Genomic DNA, 19,956 nt, shown 5'->3' with positions numbered 1-19,956 from the left:
TTAATATACTGTTCCCAGGTCAGGTAGAATTTACGTTGTGTTTTGGGTTTGTAGTAGGAATCTCTCAACTCCAATAGTAACAGCGGGTGCCACCTATTGCACCATTGCCAAAACGATGGTGCTTCTAACTGTGTCCAGTTAACTAAAATGCCTTTCTTCCCCACTACACACGCTTTATAAATTAGCAGATTATAGTAGACAGTACTGTTTCCCTTCAGTAGGTCGACCCCCAGAAGGGCCGTCTCCGGCGTTAATGTCACCCTCCGCCCCAGGACGTCCCCTAAGAACTTCGCTATTTGCTCCCAGTATTTGGATATCTCTGGGCAAGCCCACATTGCATGATAATAAGTATAGTAGGGCGCCCCACACCTGCAACAAGTAGGCGAATCCGCCCTGCCCATGTGATATAATCTCGACAGTGAGGTGTACGCCCTGTATATACTACGTCCCTGGCACTCCCTCAGTTCCGCACTACTAACTTTTTCTTTTATTTGCCTCATACTACTCAGCAATAAGCTGATACTAATTTGTTTCTGTATGTCTGCTGTCCACTTTCTGGCCAACTTTTCAAGGTTCTTTTTTGGTCGACTTACTAGCAGCCTTTTGTGTATCATTGAAATAGAAGCTGGATCTGTTGTTGGCGTTTCATATAGTTCATTGAATTTGGAGGCCACATCAACTTCCAACAGGTGTGTAGGCAACGTGTGAATGTAGTGGGAAACCTGTTTAAAGGCATATCTCTGCCCATGTATTATGGTCTAGGTTCAAGGAGGCCATGGATTTAAGGCGCCCCTCCCTGTCCACAAAATCATCTACCATATGAAGCCCTTTATCCCCCCAACCCCTGATACGCTTATTCTCTAGCCCTGGTTTAAAGGCTCCGTTTCCTCTTATGGGCAAAAGTCTACTAACATGTGCATCAAAGGACCAGAGCCTCGCTATCTCTCCCCATATCAGCCGCATCGATTTTATCAAAATACTTCTACGTATATAAGTAGGCAAATCCGAAGCTTCGGCCTGTAAGACATAGTTAAAATGCAAAGGACGCATCCAATCTGCCTCCATCTGCAGTGATGTGTACTTATGTACTTTATGGTGTCCCTCTGATTCCAAACCTGTTTGAGAGCACAGGAATTGTAAGCTGATCGATAGCATTGTATCTTATTTCATGGTACTAAAGCACTTTTCATTATTAGTTTGTCTTCTGTATTATTCTTTGCTGATCTTTTCTCTCGGTAATGTGTGCTCGACTGTTGCAGTTTCTTCTACATATTTAAATACACCTTCCTGCTCAAACTCTTTTATGTCTTCTTTGTCATAGAGATTTTCAGTTCTCCTTACTTTTCCATTACAAAAGGTTATCTTTGAATATTATTCACACCAAAAGTCATCCTGATATCATTTGAGAGATTCTTTGCTAACTGGAATTGCTCCATCAAATGCTGATCACAGGAACTGTACCTTTAGATTGTAAGCTTTCTTGAGCAGGGACTGTCCTTCCCCATGTTTAAACTTGTACAGCGCTGCGTAACCCTGGCAGCGCTATAGAAATGCTAAGTAGTAGTAGTAGTAGTAGATTCAAATCCCCTCAAATAGTAGGTGTGATGTTATCTCTCTGGGATTAAAGCTAATAAAAGTGGGGTGCCATGGGAATCTTTGTTGGATCCCACACTTTTTAATCTGTTCCTAAGACCCCCGAGCACAGTTAGTTCAAGATCATGGAGTAAGAGGGTACTATTACACCGATGATTTACAGCTTACTGTGTATATAGATCCCCTTATCCCAGATCTTTGGCTTCTTGCCTGGATGTAGTGTCTCAGTGGACTGCTTCCAAATATTTGAAGTTAAGCCCCACCATGTCACAGGCATTCTGAATCACTGTCAAGGCATTAAGACCAATGTGCTCAGTTATGCTCATGGACTCTGTTAAGATCTTAAGTTACACTGTTGACCGTAAATTGAGGTTTGACAATCAAGTTTCTGCAGTTGTAAAGGCCTCCTTTATTGCCTTAAGGTGACTTTTGTTCTGTTAGACATTCACCTCTCCTCTCATCCACTATCAGGCTTATTTTCGAAAGTGATCGCAGGCCATTTCCCGACATAAATCGGGAGATGGCTGGCGATCTCTCAAAAGCGGCGAAATCAGTATAATTGAAAGCGGCTTTTTTGACAGCATAGCCGCTTTCCCGTCGTCTCGCCGGCGAAAGTTCAAGGGGGTGCGTCGGCGGCGTAGTGAAGGCGGGCATGGGCCCAGATGGCCGGCTTTCGCGGATAATGGAAAAAAAAGCGGTGTTAAGCAGTATTTCACTGGGTTTACTTGGTCCTATTATTTTCACAACCAAGCCTCAAAAAGGTGCCCCAACTGATCAGATAACCACTGGAGGGAATGGGGGATGACCTCCCTGTGCTCCCCCAGTGGTCACCAACCCCCTTCCACACTAAAAAATACAAATCAAAACCTTTTTTTAACCAGCCTGTATGCCAGCCTCAAATGTCCTACCCAGCTCCCTGACAGCAGTATGCAGGTCCCTGGAGCAGTTTTTAATGGGTGCAGTGCACTTCAGGCAGGCAGACCCAGGTCCATCCCCCCACTACCTGTTACACTTGTGGTGGTAAATGTTAAGCTCTCCAAACCCCCCCCCCAAAACCTACTCTACCCACATGTAGGTGCCCCCCTTCACCCATAAGGGCTATGGTACCTTTTAAAGCCTTCAATTTTTTGCCATACGCATAGGCTCATACTCGCTGCTCACACCAGCTCTGAGCCTGTCCTTTGACGCAACTTTCTGTTTCCGCATAGGTGGGACCAGATATTGTGTATCTGGATTTTCAGAAGGCGTTTGACAAAGTACCTCATGAAAGACTCCAGAGGAACTTGGAGAGTCATGGGATAGGAGGTAGCGTTCTATTGTGGATTAAAAACTGGTTAAAAGATAGAAAACAGAGAGTAGGGTTAAACGGTCAGTGTTCTCAATGGAGAAGGGTAGTTAGTGGGGCTCCCCAGGGGTCTGTGCTGAAACTGCTGCTTTTCAACATATTTATAAATGACCTAGAGATGGGAGTAACTTGTGAGGTAATTAAATTTGCTGACGACACGTGGAGGGGCATAATCGAACGCAAACGCCCATGTGGAAGAACGTCCATCTCCGAGAATGGGTCCATGAAGGGGTGGGCCGAATCGTATTTTCGAAAAAGATGGACGCTTATCTTTAGTTTTGAAAATACGGTTTGTGCCAGGCAAATGCATTGGATGTGGGCGTTTTTGAGATGTGGGCGTTTGTTTGAGCTGGGCGTTTTCGTTTTTCAACGATAATCAAAACCAAAGCGTCCCAGTTCAAAAACGACCAAATCCAAGGCTTTGGGTCGTGGGAGGGGCCAGGATTCGTAGTGCACTGGTCCCCCTCACATGCCAGGACACCAACCGGGCACCCTAGGGGGCACTTTTAAAAAATAGGAAAAAACATTAAATTACCTCCCAGGTGCATAGCTCCTTTACCTTGGGTACTGAGACCCCCAAATCCCCCCCAAAACCAACTCCCCACAACTCAACACCATTACCATAGCACTTAATAGTGAAGGGAGGCACCTACATGTGGGTACAGTGGGTTTTGGGGAGGGGTTAGAGGGCTCCCATTTACCACCACAAGTGGTACAGGTAGGGGGGGATGGGCCTGGGTCCGCCTACCTGAAGTGCACTGCATTACCCACTAAAACTGCTCCAGGGACAGGACTTGTTGCTGCTGTATAACCTTGGCACAGCAGTTCACACCGTAAGACTAATCTCGCTGAAAACGTCCTTTATTTCAATAACCGCGTTTACTCACAGTTAACTGCAGATCAGAGCTTGTGCCCCACTGGCAACGAGTCTCCCTGGTACTAAGATTAGCAGTAGCTCAGAGCTGGCAGAATGGTGTACAATGCCCTATTTCAGCAACATTCAAGGTAAGAGCTAAGTTCTGTAACGTGGCTAACACACGAAAGGGATCTAAAACGGACTTACAAAAATGGCCACTACCTCGTGGACTACCGGAAACAAAACAGGGCACACTCTGACCCAGTAGGCAGGGGGAAAAGCACCATGGGAGAAGAGCCTACTAACTACCAACATCGTGAGACTGTAACACAAGCTAGTGAAATCACGGAGCCCAATACCCTACACCCACCACAATGCAATGCTGATGTGACCCTGCAGTGCACCCGAGAGCCACATCTGACCCAGGGAAAGGCTGTGAGGATTCTGCTGTCATGGAGGTGGGTATGGAATTTGAGGGTGGCTTAGAGGCTGAGAAATAAGGTTTTTGCAAGTGGGTTTTTTTTGGTGGGAGGGGGTTAGTGACCACTGGGGGAGTCAGGGGAGGTGATTCCCGATTCCCTCCAGTGGTCATCTGGTCATTTAGGCCACTTTTTTGGGACCTGTTCGTGAGAAAAAAGGGTCCAAAAAAGTGTCCTAAATTCTTGCTAAAAACGCCTTTCTTTTTTCCATTATTAGCTGAGCGCGCCCATCTCTGCTCGGCCGATAACCATGCCCCAGTCCCGCCTTCACCATGCCTCCGACAATCCCCCGTCAACTTTATTCATTCCCACGACGGAGTGCAGTTGAAGACGACCAAAATCGGCTTTCGATTATACCGATTTGGCCGCCCACGGGAAACGGACACCCATCTCCCAAACATGGGCGTTTTTCTCCTTTCGAAAATAAGCAGGAAAGTTATTCAAAGTTGTTAAATTGCGAGAAGTTTGTGAAAAATTACAAGAGGACTTCACGAAAGTGGGAGACTGACAGTGTCTAAATGGCAGATGACATTTAATGTGAGCAAGTGCAAAGTGATGCATTTGGGAAAGAGGAATCTGAACTATAGCTACGTAATGCAAAGTTCTACGTTAGGAGTCACCGACCAAGAAAAGGATCTCGGCGTCGTTGTTGATGATACGTTGAAACCCTCTGCTCAGTGTACGGCGACGGCTAAGAAAGCAAATAGAATGTTGGGTATTATTAGGAAAGGAATGGAAAAAAAAGTGAGGACGTTATAATGCCTTGTTATCAGTCCATGGTGTGACCGCACCTCGAATGTTGTGTTCAATTCTGGTCGCTGCATCTCAAAAAAGATATGAAGGGGCATAATCGAACGGAAACGTCTATCTCCATGGGCGTTTATCTCCGAGAATGGGTCTGTGAAGGGGCGGACCGAACCGTATTTCCGAAAAACATGGACGTTTATCTTTTTTTGAGCTGGGCGTTTTTGTTTTTCAGCGATAATGGAAACCGAAAGCGCTCAGCTCAAAAACGAATAACTCCAAGACATTTATTCGTGGGAGGGGCCAGGATTCGTAGTGCACTGGTCCCCGTCACATGCCAGGACACCAACCAGGCACCCTAGGGGGCACTTTTACAAAAAAAAAAAAAAAAAAGGTAAAACAGCTCCCAGGTGCATAGCACCCTTCCCTTGGGTGTTGAGCCCCCCAAATCCCCCTCAAAACCCACTGCCCACAAGTCTACACCATTACTATAGCCCTAAGGGGTGAAGGGGGGCACCTACATGTGGGTACAGTGGGTTTGTGGGGCGGGTTGGAGGGCTCCCATTTACCAGCACAAGTGTAACAGTTGGGGGGGGATGGGCCTGGGTCCACCTGCCTGAAGTCCACTGCACCCCCTAATAACTGCTCCAGTGACCTGCATACTGCTGCCAGGGAGGTGGGTATGACATTTGAGGGTAAAAATAAACAGTTGTGAAACGGCATATTTTGTGGTGGGAGGGGGTTTGTGACCACTGGGGGAGTCAGGGGAGGTCATCCCCGATTCCCTCCAGTGGTCATCTGGTCATTTAGGGCACTTTTTGGGGCCTTATTCGTGGAAAAACAGGGTCCAGGAAAAGTGCCCTAAATTCTCGCTAAAAGCGCATATTTTTTTTCCATTATCGGCGAAAGGCGCCCATCTCTGATCGGCAGATAACCACGCCCCAGTTCCGCCTTCACCACGCCTTCGACACGCCCCCATCAACTTTGTCCGCATCCGCGACGGAGTGCAGTTGAAAACGTCCAAATTCGGCTTTCAATTATACCGCTTTATTCGTTTTTGTGAGATAAACGTCTATCTCCCGATTTGGGTCACAATATAGGCGTTTTTCTCTTTCGATTATAAGCAGGATAGTGGAATTAGAAAAGGTACAGAGAAAATGATAAAGGGAATGGGACGACTTCCCTATGAAGAAAGGCTGAAGCATCTAGGGCTCTTCAGCTTGGAGAAAAGACGGCTGAGGGGAGATATGATAGAGGTCTATAAAATAATAAGTGAAGTGGAATCGGTAGACATGAATCGTTCATTTACTCTTTCAAAAAATACTAGGACTAGGGGGAATGCATTGAAGCTACAAAGTAGTAAATTTAATACGAATCGGAGAAAACGTTTCTTCACTCAACGTGCAATTAAACTCTGGAATTTGTTGCCAGAGAATGTGGTAAAAGTGGTTAGCTTAGCGGGGTTTAAAAAAGGTCTGACCGGCTTCCTAAAGGAAAAGTTCATAGACCATTATTAAATTGACTTGGGGAAAATCCACTGCTTATTTCTGGAATAAGCAGCATAAAATGTATTGAAGTGTTTCGGGATCTTGCCAGGTATTTGTGACCTGGATTGGCCACTGTTGGAAACAGAATGCTGGGCTTGATGGACCTTTGGTCTGTCCCAGTGTGACAATATTTATGTACTTATGTAAGATGGTTGGGGAATGAATTCCTGTCTAGAAGGAATCATAAGACTGTATTCCCCTACTGTAGATCCTGCTCCCTCAACCCATCCCCCCCCCCAAAAAAAGTTTATACAGTGACATCAGTCTGTTTAAATATATGAAATCCATCACTCTGAGTAATCAGCTTCAGTCTGATCAGCTTTGCCACAAGTGTTCTCTGACAGTGCGAGGTAAGTCTGTACAAGTGTCAGTGTGTTGACGAAGCCTCGATTTCACTCTGCAGCAGAAGCACAACTCCTTGGAATGTGACATAGGCAAACCACTTATTTGTGAAAAGAAACCTACTTCAAAAATATCCTCAAAAAAATCCATTACTTTTAAAAAGTAATACTCTTGGTTTGTAGGTCCCACAAAGTTCTTTAACCACTTTCTCTGCTTTCAGGTAGTTTCCATACTGAATTGTGTGTACAAACAAGAGCTCCCGGGCTCCCAGGGAAGGGAACACTGTACGCAGTCCATAATTTCAAGGAAGAAGCAAGAAAAAAGAATAGGGCCTGCCTTTAATAGAGAGATCAAATGACAGCATTATTTACTGATAACACCAATGACCTATTTTCAGACCCATCCTACAGAAGCTAATGAGGTGAAAAACAAACAATAGGCAAAGATTAAGTGACAGAATTAAGAAGAAATGCCTCTGCTGGGTCTCACTATCTTTCTTGGTTTTTTTTTCAGTTCATGCTTTCCAAAAATACTAGGACTAGGGGGCATGTGACGAAACTACAGTGTGGTAAATTTAAAACAAATGGGAGAAAATCTTTCTTCACCCAATGCATAATTAAACTCTGGAATTCGTTGCCAGAGAACGTGGTGAAGGCGGTTAGCTTGGCAGAGTTTAAAAAGGGGGTAGACGGTTTCCTAAAAGACAAGTCCATAAACCACTACTAAATGGATTTTGGAAAAATCCACAATTCCAGAAAAAACATGTATAGAATGTTTGTACGTTTGGGAAGCTTGCCAGGTGCCCTTGGCCTGGATTGGCCACTGTTGTGGACAGGATGCTAGGCTCGATGGACCCTTGGTCTTTTCCCAGTGTGGCATTACTTATGTACTTATGTACCTGCTTTGTCAATGGCTATAACTGATCACCAGTGGTAGCAGGTGGCAGGGCCTTAATCTCCCCCCCTTATTGCCTATGTTCTTCATTTCAGCTAAAAGGCCAAGAAGGGATGGTTTATAGTTTATTTCATCGTGCTCAGCTCATGGCTCAGACCCTGCACTTTGACTAGGGGACACTCAAGGAAGTTACATGGTACTTCTGTTAAAACGACTAGGAGGAAACATTTTTTCACTCAAAGAATAGTTTAAACTCTGGAACTGGTTGCCAGAGGATGTGGTAACATCAGTTAGCATATCTGGGTTAAAAGTTCCTGGAGGAAAAGTCCAAAGTCTGTTATTCAGATAGGCATAGGGAAGCCACTGCTTGTCCCTGGAATCTGGGATTGTGGGATAGTCGGCTAGATGGACCATTGGTCTGACTAAGTATGGCCATTCTTATGTTCTTAAGTAGCTGAAAAGCAACATTCTTTGTTAAATGTTAGTGCTTTTAGTGCACATGTTATAATTGAAAGGTAAAGCAGCACCCAGCAGTACGGCAGCAAATAATATGGCATTTTAATGAAGAAAAAAATTTGCAGACCTGAAAAAAAATGTTTTTCTTCTAGTTTTCTATTTCATCCTAGAATGAATGGTACAGTAGAAACAGGCTGACTGTACAACTCCATGTATAAATAAATAAATGTCCTAGTGGAGTCACTGTTTTTTTTCTTTGCACTATATGCATTGACTAGTAACTTCTGAAACACAACAGAACTAAAAGTCCCAGCATGCAGTGGGAACCCCCCCCCCCCCCAAAGACTAGCATTGGCCGTCCACACAGAAGTGGAGCTCTAGGGTGACTTCAGATGGAAGAAGGGATGGAGAGATGCTGCACTCCAGCCAGCAGAATATTATTTTCCATCTTTGAGACAACAGATGAGAAAACTCCATTACAAGAAAAACATAGGATGACTGGGTGTAGCCACATTAGCCTCCGTGATAATTTTCTCCAGAGCTTTTAATATCATGTATTAAATACTTTTTTCAGTGTACTTACCCCACTTTCATCCTGCTTCATAAATATCTTTTTCTTCACTGAGCGACTCAAGTGGTTACACAGTGCAACAATACTGAAAGAGAGCTGCAATACAGATGGGAAGTCAGTTATAAGGGTGGAATGAAGTGATCCAGGAATACATAGAATTCCTGCTACAATTTTCATACCGAGCCTGCACCTTACCTTCCATCTCCTCCTGGCATATTGCTTTTTGAAGTTTTCCAAGTTGACAACCGATAGTCTCCGGACCAAGGCTTGCTGCTTGTCCACCGGCTGCAAGACAAGAGACTCCATGTTCAGTTCTTCTGCACCATTTGAACCAGAATATTGACAATTATAAACACATTTCTTACAACATGAAGTAGAAAGTTCACTAAAGGGCGTTAAGCTCCAATTTGCACTTAATACATGTAAAACAGGCTACTGCAAAGCGCATGAAAATGTATTTTCCTGTTAGTGCGCACTAACACGTATGCTACATATTTTTAAAAAAAATATTTTTTGAGGGGGCGTCATGATTGGAGAATGAACACGGGAGCGTTAACCAGCTAGCACATTCAGATTACCGTGTGTTGGCTGATGTGGAGTTGATGCGGGCGCTCTTACAGCCTCCTAAATAGGAGACAGTAAGTGCTCCCATGTTAACATTAGCACGCAACCTGAAATAGAAAAGATTTTAAAATGGCTTAAAAAGTGCCATGTTGAATCTGGGCTTAGTGTATAGGAAAATTCCATGATAAGATGCGCTAAGCCCAGATTCTAGCACACCTTAGTAAAAGGGCTCCTAAAAACGGCTCCTTCCTGTGGCCTGCTGCCTGTAAAATGCCTGCAGATTTGCCTTCCTTAACATAGCAAGGTTTAGTGTGAGAAGCTTGTCTCCCACACAGCACTGAAATGAAGTGCGATTTTGTTTGTTCACTATACTGCCACATGAGAGTAGGGGCATAGCCAAATGCCCAATTTTGGGTGGGCATGACAACCCTGCCCCCTGCCCGGCATCTCTCCCTCCCTGATCATGTTTCTGAACTCCACCCCCTAACCCCCAGTACCTTTTAAAGCCTTCATTTCGTCTCTGGCAGTGAGCTGCGACTCCTACCTGCTGCTCGTGCCAACCTGAACCTCTCTCTGACCTGGTCCCACCTATGCGGAAACAGAAAGTTTGTCAGAGGGAAGCTGGTGTGAGCAGTGGGTATGAGTCATTGTCAGGGCTGGTGATAGATAAGCAGAAGCCCTGGGCAGAAACTGAAAAGGGGGCCCCAGTGCCCTCCTTTAAGCTATGCCTCCTTCAGCTTCAGGCCCAGGCAGAGAAACTACCCTGTTTGCCACCCCCAAACGCCGGCCCTGGTCACAGCTTGCTGCCAGTGAAGAACTAATGGAGGAGTGGCCTAGTAGTTAGGGTGGTGGACTTTGGTCCTGGGGAACTGAGGAACTGAGTTTGATTCCCACTTCAGGCACAGGCAGCTCCTTGTGACTCTGGGCAAGTCATTTAACCCTCCATTGCCCCATGTAAACCGCATTGAGCCTGCCATGAGTGGGAAAGCGCGGGGTACAAATGTAACAAAAATAAATTAAAAAATAATGGCTTTAAAATGTACCGGGGGAGGGGTATTGGGGATATGGAATAGAAAGACCCAATTGCCTGCAGGGGAGGGGAGGGAAGGGAGAGATGCCATGAGTCTTCAGCTGGCAGGGCTTGGGTATCCCTGCCAGCCACATCACAGCTGTGCTGCTGCGGTCCTGGGTGGGCCAGGGCCCACCTGTGGCTACGCCACTGGGAGACTTGGGCTCAACTTCTACTGCCAGATATTTAAAACCATTTAACCGGCCATGAATGGCTCCTTAACCAATCAGTTTTCAATTCATATGGCTGGGTGATCTGAGCATGCTCAGACATTTAAAAGTCAGGGTTAAGAGAGTAAGACCTGGCTCTTTGATGTTGGCTGGTTAGTGAAGCTGTACTTTTGTTCGTAGTACAAGAGCCCACCTGGCTGCTGGCAGGATAAAGGCCCACAGAGATGTAACACAGAACCCAGTTACACATACATAGGAATAAATCTCCACGAAGCAGAGCTGAATACCCATCAGGCCAGCCTCCCTCCCTCTCAAAAAAAAAATATATATATGTATTTATTTATATTTCTTACAGGAAGAACAAATCTTCCTATGGGCCAAATACCTCCAGCTTTCCATCCATTAATGCTGCTTGCTAATCCTGTAGAACAATGGTCATGAAGAACAAACAGTGTTTGAAAAGAGCACCCCCAGGTTTTCCTGCTAATCCCATTCCCACTCAGTTATAGTTCCAAAGTTAAAGTGCTGAAGGGCCTAATTTATCAAATGGTTTCTTTCCCATTTTATGCCTTGATGAACTGAGCTCTAAGGTATTTAATTAATTTAGCAAAATCCAAACGATTTCATAGACTAGGTATCAAATGCAGACATTGAAGGCTTATGCACTGGAGAAAGCTTTATTTTGGAAGGGTGGAGGGTTGTTGCCAGCTAGGTGCCAGGCCTGTATGTCTCTCTTTTCCTTTTATTGTCTAGGTGAGACTTCCTTTGATCCACAGTGATACACATCATACTTGTCATTCTCAAATTACAGCATTGTAAATTAACCGAAAGTTCAGAAGATTTCTTTGCTAAGGGGATTAAGTATACTGCAATATTTATTCACCATCATTATTATTTAATGAATCAGAACAAAAATATCAGTCAAAACACTTCTAGTGTGACTAAACAGCATTAAGCTCATGTACTGAGCAGTACACAATGTGATTCTCTATGTTCACCTTAAATATAGGGGCTTAATGGAGTTTTTCCTGTTCTTGGGGTAAATCATAGTGACCAAAATTCTATATATGGCACAGAAAGAAAATAAACGCTAAGCGCTATTCTATAAATGGCGCTCTGGTTGGAAGCTATTTGTAGCATAGCGCTTAGCATCATGATCCACTCCTAACTTTTAGCCATGAGGATTTACACCAACTGAAACCTTGTGTAATCCCCCTGCCGAAATTAGGCACAGATCGGACGTATTCCATAATAGTGAATGAAAATCTTGGAATGCCCATGACCTGCTCATAGCCACGCCCTTTTTTCAGATCCGCACACTGGAATTTATGTGTACATCTTTATAGAATAGCAAGTTGCACACCATACCATTCTAATTGTTGCCAATTAGCATCGATAATGATTATTAGTACTCAATTATCTATGCTAATTGGTTCGTTATTCTTATTTATTTATTTATTTATTTTATTCAATTAAATTGTACTTGGAATTTGGGCACACACTTCAAATTTCTGTGTATGATTTGAGAGTGCCAGATATAGAATCCGGGGTATGTGCAACAGAGGTTTTCAGTTTGCAGTCTGCATCCTCTTGGGGATATTCAGGCAAGTTGCCACTGCTATATGGAAAAAGAAAATGTTCCTATACAAGAGACAATTATTTATCATGCATTTACTGGGTTCTGTTAGAGCAGAGGATCTCAACTCAGTCCTTTGGGCACACCCAGCCAGTCAGGTTTTCAGGATACCCACAATGAATATTCATAAGATAGATTTGCATATGATGGAAGCAGTGAATGCAAATCTATCTCATGCATATTTATTGTGGATATCCTGAAAACCTGACTGGCTTGGTGTGTCCCAAAGACTGGGTTGAGAACCACTGTGTTAGAGGGATGTGCAGGCAGCTCAGGGTTTCAACCTTCCTTAACTATCAGGATCCACAAGCTTATTCCTTAACTGGTCTTATGAGTGGCAGAGTTACTCTAAAGAAGTTCACAGTGCTGGAATAAAACTGAAGGCCTAGCAGCGTATAGAAGACCAAGGGAGAAAAAGACCCTGCAAAATAAGGCCATCAACAGAGCACATGGGAAGAAGCCTGAAGGATTCACTTTACCATTGTGGCTGAGGGCTCCTTCCAGACCTCTCGCATAGAATGCCGTTTTCAAAATGATTGAGCTGCCAAACACAATATAATGACTGCCCTTGGGCATAAATGAGGAGCTCACTCAATATTTGGGGTGCTCATCTGCCTCGTGTGGCCTCTCAGCAGATGTGTGGGAAATCTGAAGTTTTGTTTTTTGTTTTAATTTCAGAGAGCTCACAACCGTATCAAACGTAGAAGGCCCAAGACAACAGTCCAAATTATATCGTAGTGATAGGGTGAATCGGATTGGTGGAGGGGTAGCATTGTATATTACGAGAGCCTTGAATCAAATAGATTGAAAATTCTGCAGGAAACAAAACACTCCTTGGAATCACTGTGGATTGAAATTCCATGTGCAAAGGGGAAAAGGATAGTGATAGGAGTGTACTACCGTCCGCCTGGCCAGGACGAACAGACGGATGCGGAAATGTTAAAGGAAATCAGGGACGCAAACAAACTGGGCAACACATAATAATGGGGGGATTTCAATTACCCGCATATAGACTGGGTTAATGTAACATCTGTACACGCAAGGGACATAAGATTTCTTGATGAAATCAAGGACAGCTTCATGGAACAGCTAGTTCAGGAGCCGACAAGAGAAGGAAAAATACTAGACTTAGTCCTTAGTGGTGCTCATGATCTAGGGCAAGGGGTAACGATACGAGGGCCGCTTGATAACAGTGATCATAATATGATCGGTTTTTGATATTGGCATTGAAGGAAGTGAAACTAGGAAATCAAGTACGCTAGCGTTTAACTATAGAAAAGGTGATTACGACAAAATGAGAAAAATGGTGAAAAAAAGACTGAAAGGAGCAGCTCGCAGAGTAAAAAACTTGCATCAGGCGTGGATGCTGTTTAAAAACACCATCCTGGAGGTTCAGGACAAATATATCCACGTATTAGAAAAAAGGGGAAAAAAGACTAAACGTCAAGCCGGCGTGGCTAAACAGTAAGATAAAGGAAATCATTAGAGCCAAACAACATCCTTCAGAAAGTGGAGAAGAGAAACCACTGAAATAGACAGGATAGATCATAAGGAATGCCAAGCCAAATGCAAGCGTAGATAAGGAGGGCAAAAAAGGACTTTGAGAAGAAATTAGCGTTGGAAGCAAAATACATAGTAAAAATTTTTTAGATACATTAAAAGCAGGAAACCGGCCAAAGAGTCGGTTGGGCCGCTGGACGAAAATGGTGTTAAAGGGGCAATCAAGGAGGACAAAGCCGTAGCGGAGAAATTAATGAATTCTTTGCTTCGGTCTTCACCGGAGGAGGATTTGGGGGGGGACACCGTGCCGGAAAGAATATTTGAAGCGGGGGAGTCGGAGTAAACCTAACAAATTCTCTGTAACCTTGGAGGATGTATGGGTCAGTTCAGCACAGCTGAAAGGTAGTAAATCACCGGGACCTGATGGTATTCATCCCAGAGTATTAATAGAACTAAAAATGAACTTGCGGAGCTACTGTTAGAAATATGCAATCTGTCCCTAAAATCGAGTGTAGTACCGGAAGACTGGAGGGTAGCCAATGTTACTCCGATTTTTAAGAAGGGTTCCAGAGGAGATCCGGGAAATTATAGACCGGTGAGTCTGACGTCGGTGCCGGGCAAGATGGTGGAGGCTATTATTAAGAATAAAATTGCAGAGCATATACAAAAACATGGACTGATGAGACAAAGTCAGCACGGATTTAGTGAAGGGAAGTCTTGCCTCACCAATCTAATGCATTTTTTGAGGGGGTAAGCAAACATGTGGACAATGGGGAGCCGGTTGATATTGTATATCTGGATTTTCAGAAGGCGTTTGACAAAGTGCCGCACGAAAGACTCCTGAAGAATTGCAGAGTCATGGAATCGGAGGTAGGGTATTATTAGGATTAAGAACTGGTTGAAAGATAGGAAGCAGAGAGTAGGATTTGCGTGGCCAGTATTCTCAGTGGAGGAGGTAGTTAGTGGGGTCCCGCAGGGGTCTGTGCTGGGTCCTTGCTTTTTAATGTATTTATAAATGACCTAGAGATGGGAATAACTAGTGAGGTAATTAAATTCGCCGATGACACAAAATTATTCAGGGTCGTCAAGTCGCAGGAGGAATGTGAACGATTACAGGAGGACCTTGCGAGACTGGGAGAATGGGCGTGCAAGTGGCAGATGAAGTTCAATGTGACAAGTGCAAAGTGATGCATGTGGGTAGAGGAACCCGAATTATCGCTACGTCTGGCAAGGTTCCGTGTTAGGAGTTACGGATCAAGAAAGGGATCTGGGTGTCGTCGTCGATGATACGCTGAAACCTTCTGCTCAGTGTGCTGCTGCGGCTAGGAAAGCGAATAGAATGTTGGGTGTTATTAGGAAGGGTATGGAGTCCAGGTGTGCGGATGTTATAATGCCGTTGTATCGCTCCATGGTGCGACCGCACCTGGGTATTGTGGTCAGTACTGGTCTCCGTATCTCAAAAAAGATATAGTAGAATTGAAAGGTACAGCGAAGGGCGACGAAAATGATAGTGGGGATGGGACGACTTTCCTATGAAGAGAGGCTGAGAAGGCTAGGGCTTTTCAGCTTGGAGAAGAGACGGCTGAGGGGAGATATGATAGAAGTGTATAAAATAATGAGTGGAATGGATCGGGTGATGTGAAGCGACTGTTCACGCTATCCAAAAATACTAGGACTAGAGGGCATGAGTTGAAGCTACAGTGTGGTAAATTTAAAACGAATCGGAGGAAAATTTTTCTTCACCCAACGTGTAATTAGACTCTGGAATTCGTTGCCGGGAGAACGTGGTACGGGGCGGTTAGCTTGACGGAGTTAAAAAGGGGTTAGATAGATTCCTAAAGGACAAGTCCATAGACCGCTATTAAATGGACTTGGAAAATCCGCATTTTTAGGTATAACTTGTCTGGAATATTTTTACGTTGGGGAGCGTGCCAGGTGCCCTTGACCTGGATTGGCCACTGTCGGTGACAGGATGCTGGGCTAGATGGACCTTTGGTCTTTCCCAGTATGGCACTACTTATGTACTTATGTACTTATGTACAGCGGGAAAAGAATCACACCCAGATACACAAAGCATTTCATTTCATTTATTAATATTTATATACTGCCCTTATCCAGAGAGGTGCACAGATACACATACATAAGAAAAGAAAACATCACAAAAAAACTCAATACTTGAAAATAGACATGCTGCGTGTATGAAAGCATGTAGCCTTTTGTTTTGATTTTGTTTTCCGCTCTTTCTCCTGGTGCCCCAGTGCTGGTCTCTCCTGGATCTCTGGCTTCTTTTGTCTTCTCCTCGCTCCTCCAGGCAGAGCCTCCAAGTGCCCTCGACCATTTCTAAAGCTAATATTAGTTCCTGGGGAGATGAACCGTACTGCAGTTTTCCTGCTTGAGAAGTTACAGGAAGGACAGGAGAGAGAGGTGGGAAAGAGAGGCTCGGAGCAGGAATCTCCAGAGCAGGGCTGGCTGAACTTCCCTTCAATTGTGTTGTTCCTTTCACCAGTACCAGCGCTAGCAACAGACGGTTCACAGCTCACAACAGCCCTAGCCAGGCAATACTGACAGATCCAGACCTCCCATTAAATTTTCCACGGTAAAGGTAGGTACTGCTTCTGTGCATAGTTCGGAAAATGGCTGTGCATCATTTTGCTTGCACATTTATATAATAATTAGCTCATCATAATAACTTTGCATACAATTTTTGTTAGCTGTTACCATGACAGGAAAGGTGATCAGAGAACCCTTTTGGGCATTCTTGCTTGTACTCCTTACTCACTAAACCAGATAAAAACCACTGTAAAAACCAGGTTGCTGGCTCATTAGGTTTTGTGCATCTGGGCCTCAGTGACAAAGGGAAGGAAAGTGAGCTCAGAAGTGCAAATGGAAAGAGACAGATCACTGAAAAGAGCAGGAAGTTCTCAGTGAGAAAAATAGGAGGTAGCTGAAAGAGTTAAAATGGACATTTATTTTGGGCATTTTAGCAGCTGTGGTAAAAAAAAGGCCCTGGTGTGTGAGAAAATTGCCCCTGCTGCTACCGCAGGGCCCTTTTCCCCACAAGCTTAGTAAAAGGACCCCATAATAGCATGTTCATAACCATCCTAAGATGGTTGAAAATAATTTAAAACGTGGACATACGGCTATTGCATGGAAAGGAAATCTAAGATGGCACAAGATAATCAGTTCTCTGTATTTAAACTCCGCTTTCTTCTTACATTGTTTTTGTTGCAAACATTTACACTATGGTTAAGTACAAGGGCATATCTCAAGTTTTTTGAGAGGTCCCTGGGTCTTCTGCTCCTTCTGGCTTTAATGTCTTGGACATCAGATTGTTGTCTCCTGGGCTATGACAATCAGAGGCCCTGCTAGGAATAGGATGGCTGGCAGCATCTTCTGACCCATAAACATTGTTAAGCTCCAAGCATTGGGAAACTTTGCTATTGACAGAGTTGGATGTTTTGGCACACAGCTCATCTACCCTGATGCATCATGCTGACGAACACTTGGGCGACTTTACTTGGTCCATTTTTTTCATGACCAAGAATCAAAAAGGTGCCCGAACTGACCAGATGATCACCGGAGGGAATCGGGATGACCTCCCCTTACTCCCCCAGTGGTCACCAACCCCCTCCCACTCTCAAAAAAAATCTTCAAAAATACTTTTTTGCCAGCCTCTATGCCAGCCTCAAATGCCATACTCAGGTCCATCGCAGCAGTATGCAGGTACCGGGAGTAGTTGTAGTGGGTGCAGTGTACTTCAGGCAGGCGAACCCAGGCCCATCCCCCTCTACCTGTTACACTTGTGGTGGTAAATGTGAGCCCTCCAAAACCCACCAGAAACCCACTGAACCCACATGTAGGTGCCCCCCTTCATCCCTAAGTGGTGTACAGTTGTGGGGTTTGGGGTTGGAGGGTTGGAGGTTTTGGGGGGGCTCAGCACCCAAGGTAAGGGAACTATGCACCTGGGACCTTTTTCTGAAGTCCACTGCTGTGCCCCTAGGGTGCCCGGTTGGTGTCCTGGCATGTGAGGGGGGACCAGTGCCCTACGAATGCTGGCTCCTCCCACGACCAAATGGCTTGGATTTGGTCGTTTTTGAGATCGGCGTCCTTGGTTTCCATTATTGCCGAAAACCGGGGACGACCATCTCAAAAACGACCTAAGGACGACCATCTTTAATGTCAACCTAAATTTCATGATTTGGGCGTCCCCGACCGTATTATCGAAACGAAAGATGAATGCCCATCTTGTTTCGATAATATGGGTTGCCCTGCCCCTTTACGGGGCCGTCCTGTGAGGACGCCCTCATGAAAACTTGGGCGCCCAGTTCGATTATGCCTCTCCACGTGTGACAAATGTGCGCCAAATTGGAGTTACCGCCCGATGCACTGGGCCACTTTTTACTGCAGCTGGGAAAAAGGCCATTTTGTAATGGGTTGGAAAAGGGGCATGCACAAAAATTAAAACTAGAACGCACCTATTTACAGCCCGAGCCTTTACCTCCAGAAATTGACCTAGCGGTAAGGGCCAACGCGTTACCCATGTGGTAACCAAGCATTGCACGCCTACGTGGTCGAGGTGCTGATTACCACTGGGAACACCCCTGTGGTAGAAAATAGAAAAATATTTTCTACTGCGGGATTCAGTGCAAGCCAAACCGCTGGACGAATGCGCTACCCATGCATTAGCACCAATTTGGCATGCGCTACCCATGCGTTAGCCCTCCTGCAGTTTTGTAGAAGGGCCCCTAAGTGACTTACCCAGAGTCACAAGGAGCTGAAATGGGTAAAAATAAATAAATACCTTTAATTGTGGGATTAATCGTGATTAAATTTTTAATCAAAATGCAGCCCCTACATGTTAACTGGTGGTTGACACGGGGCATGTTTTTGAGACCTGGCTAATAAGGATCATGAGCTGTCTGCATTATTTAAGATCTCAGCTGATCACCACCTGGAACTCCAGTGTAAACGTTAGTGGTTCATCTTTTTAATATGGCGCCATTTTCCCTTTAGCCATGCTCTTGCTGCATAGGTCTTTTCTGCTGTTCTAACCTGGTGACATCTGCAGTAGTGGGAATTCAGAAACAATCCTTGTGTGCCAAGTGGCCCAGCTGATAGAGGATGACTTTATGGTTGGTCCTGATTTTTGACTCTTTCCTAATACTGATTTCAAATTGGAAAGAACAATACTGCAATGCAGTGAGGTGTACAGTTAAAACTCAAGGTTGGTCAAAAGTCTTCTACCACAAATGTTCTGTGGGCAGCTCTGCCTGAAACCATTCAGGCCTCAAGGCTGTTAACTGGTTTGTCTATATGTCACTGGAAAGTATCTTGATTTTATATGTCCTTTGGTCTTCCAAAAGCAAAAATTATGGGCCCACTATTCAGCTGGCGGTGGTCTGTGTTTTGCTGATCGCTGGTAGCATTAAACCTGGAAATTCAATGCCTGGTCACATTCGGGCAGTGCCAGCTAATGCTTAGTCAGTTAAGTGCAATATTCACCACTTAACCAGCTATGGGTTACCTCAGAAAGATAGAACTGACTTTTATGCAGTTCTATTTATGCAGTTAACCTGGCTAGTTAAGTGCTGAATATCAGCAGTTAATTGGCCAGGTGCTGATGCCGCCCCCAGAACACCCCCATAATAGCCAGTTTTCAGTTCGGTGCTAACCAATTATTTTCAGCGCCACTAACCAGTTAAATAAAGCTGAAAATTAGCAGCAACGAACAAGCGATTTAACCAGCCAGGAGCCATTTTTGGATAGTTAAATCACTTAATATTGACCCTTATGCTTACACGAGGGAGAGGCTTGCATAGTTGTCTAAGCTCTTGAATTTCAACACCAGTAGGCTTGAAGGGTATCACATCCTATGGAGACTCCAGCTTGCTTCAGAAACAGAAATGCACTACACGTTTGTCAATAAATACTGTTTTAAGAGTTGTCTGTGAAACTTAAAATGAATTTTTGCTTTCAGATCTAGATTACCTTTGAGAATATAAGAGAATACATTCAGAGCTGGTCTGGTAGTGAAGGAGTGGAACGCCGGTACTACCTGAATACTACTGAGCAACAGGACAATCTCATGTTTTGTGCCTACTGATGGACTTTTACTTATGCACTCTACCTCTGCTTTTGGCTGTTTGGCCACACCTTATTACTGCACTGGACATTTGTGCCTTATCCAGTT

At 44.5% G+C, this 19,956-nt stretch overlaps 1 protein-coding gene across 1 annotated transcript in view; it reads right to left on the bottom strand.

Moving 5' to 3' along the window:
- Nucleotides 1–19,956, bottom strand: part of DAPK2 (death associated protein kinase 2) — a 250,690-nt gene that overhangs the window by 11,806 nt on the left and 218,928 nt on the right. Inside the window, exons 10-11 of the mRNA XM_030188175.1 lie at nucleotides 9,023–9,112; nucleotides 8,840–8,923 (exon numbers count right to left, since the gene is read on the bottom strand). Of these exons, the coding sequence (XP_030044035.1) occupies nucleotides 8,840–8,923; nucleotides 9,023–9,112 (174 nt within the window). The remainder of the gene's footprint in view (nucleotides 1–8,839; nucleotides 8,924–9,022; nucleotides 9,113–19,956) is intronic.

This window comes from Microcaecilia unicolor, chromosome 1 (genome assembly GCF_901765095.1).
Source record: "Microcaecilia unicolor chromosome 1, aMicUni1.1, whole genome shotgun sequence".
Classification (NCBI taxonomy): Eukaryota; Metazoa; Chordata; class Amphibia; order Gymnophiona; family Siphonopidae; genus Microcaecilia; species Microcaecilia unicolor.
Note: the sequence above shows the minus strand (reverse complement) of the source record. Positions and strands in the feature narration are given on the sequence as shown.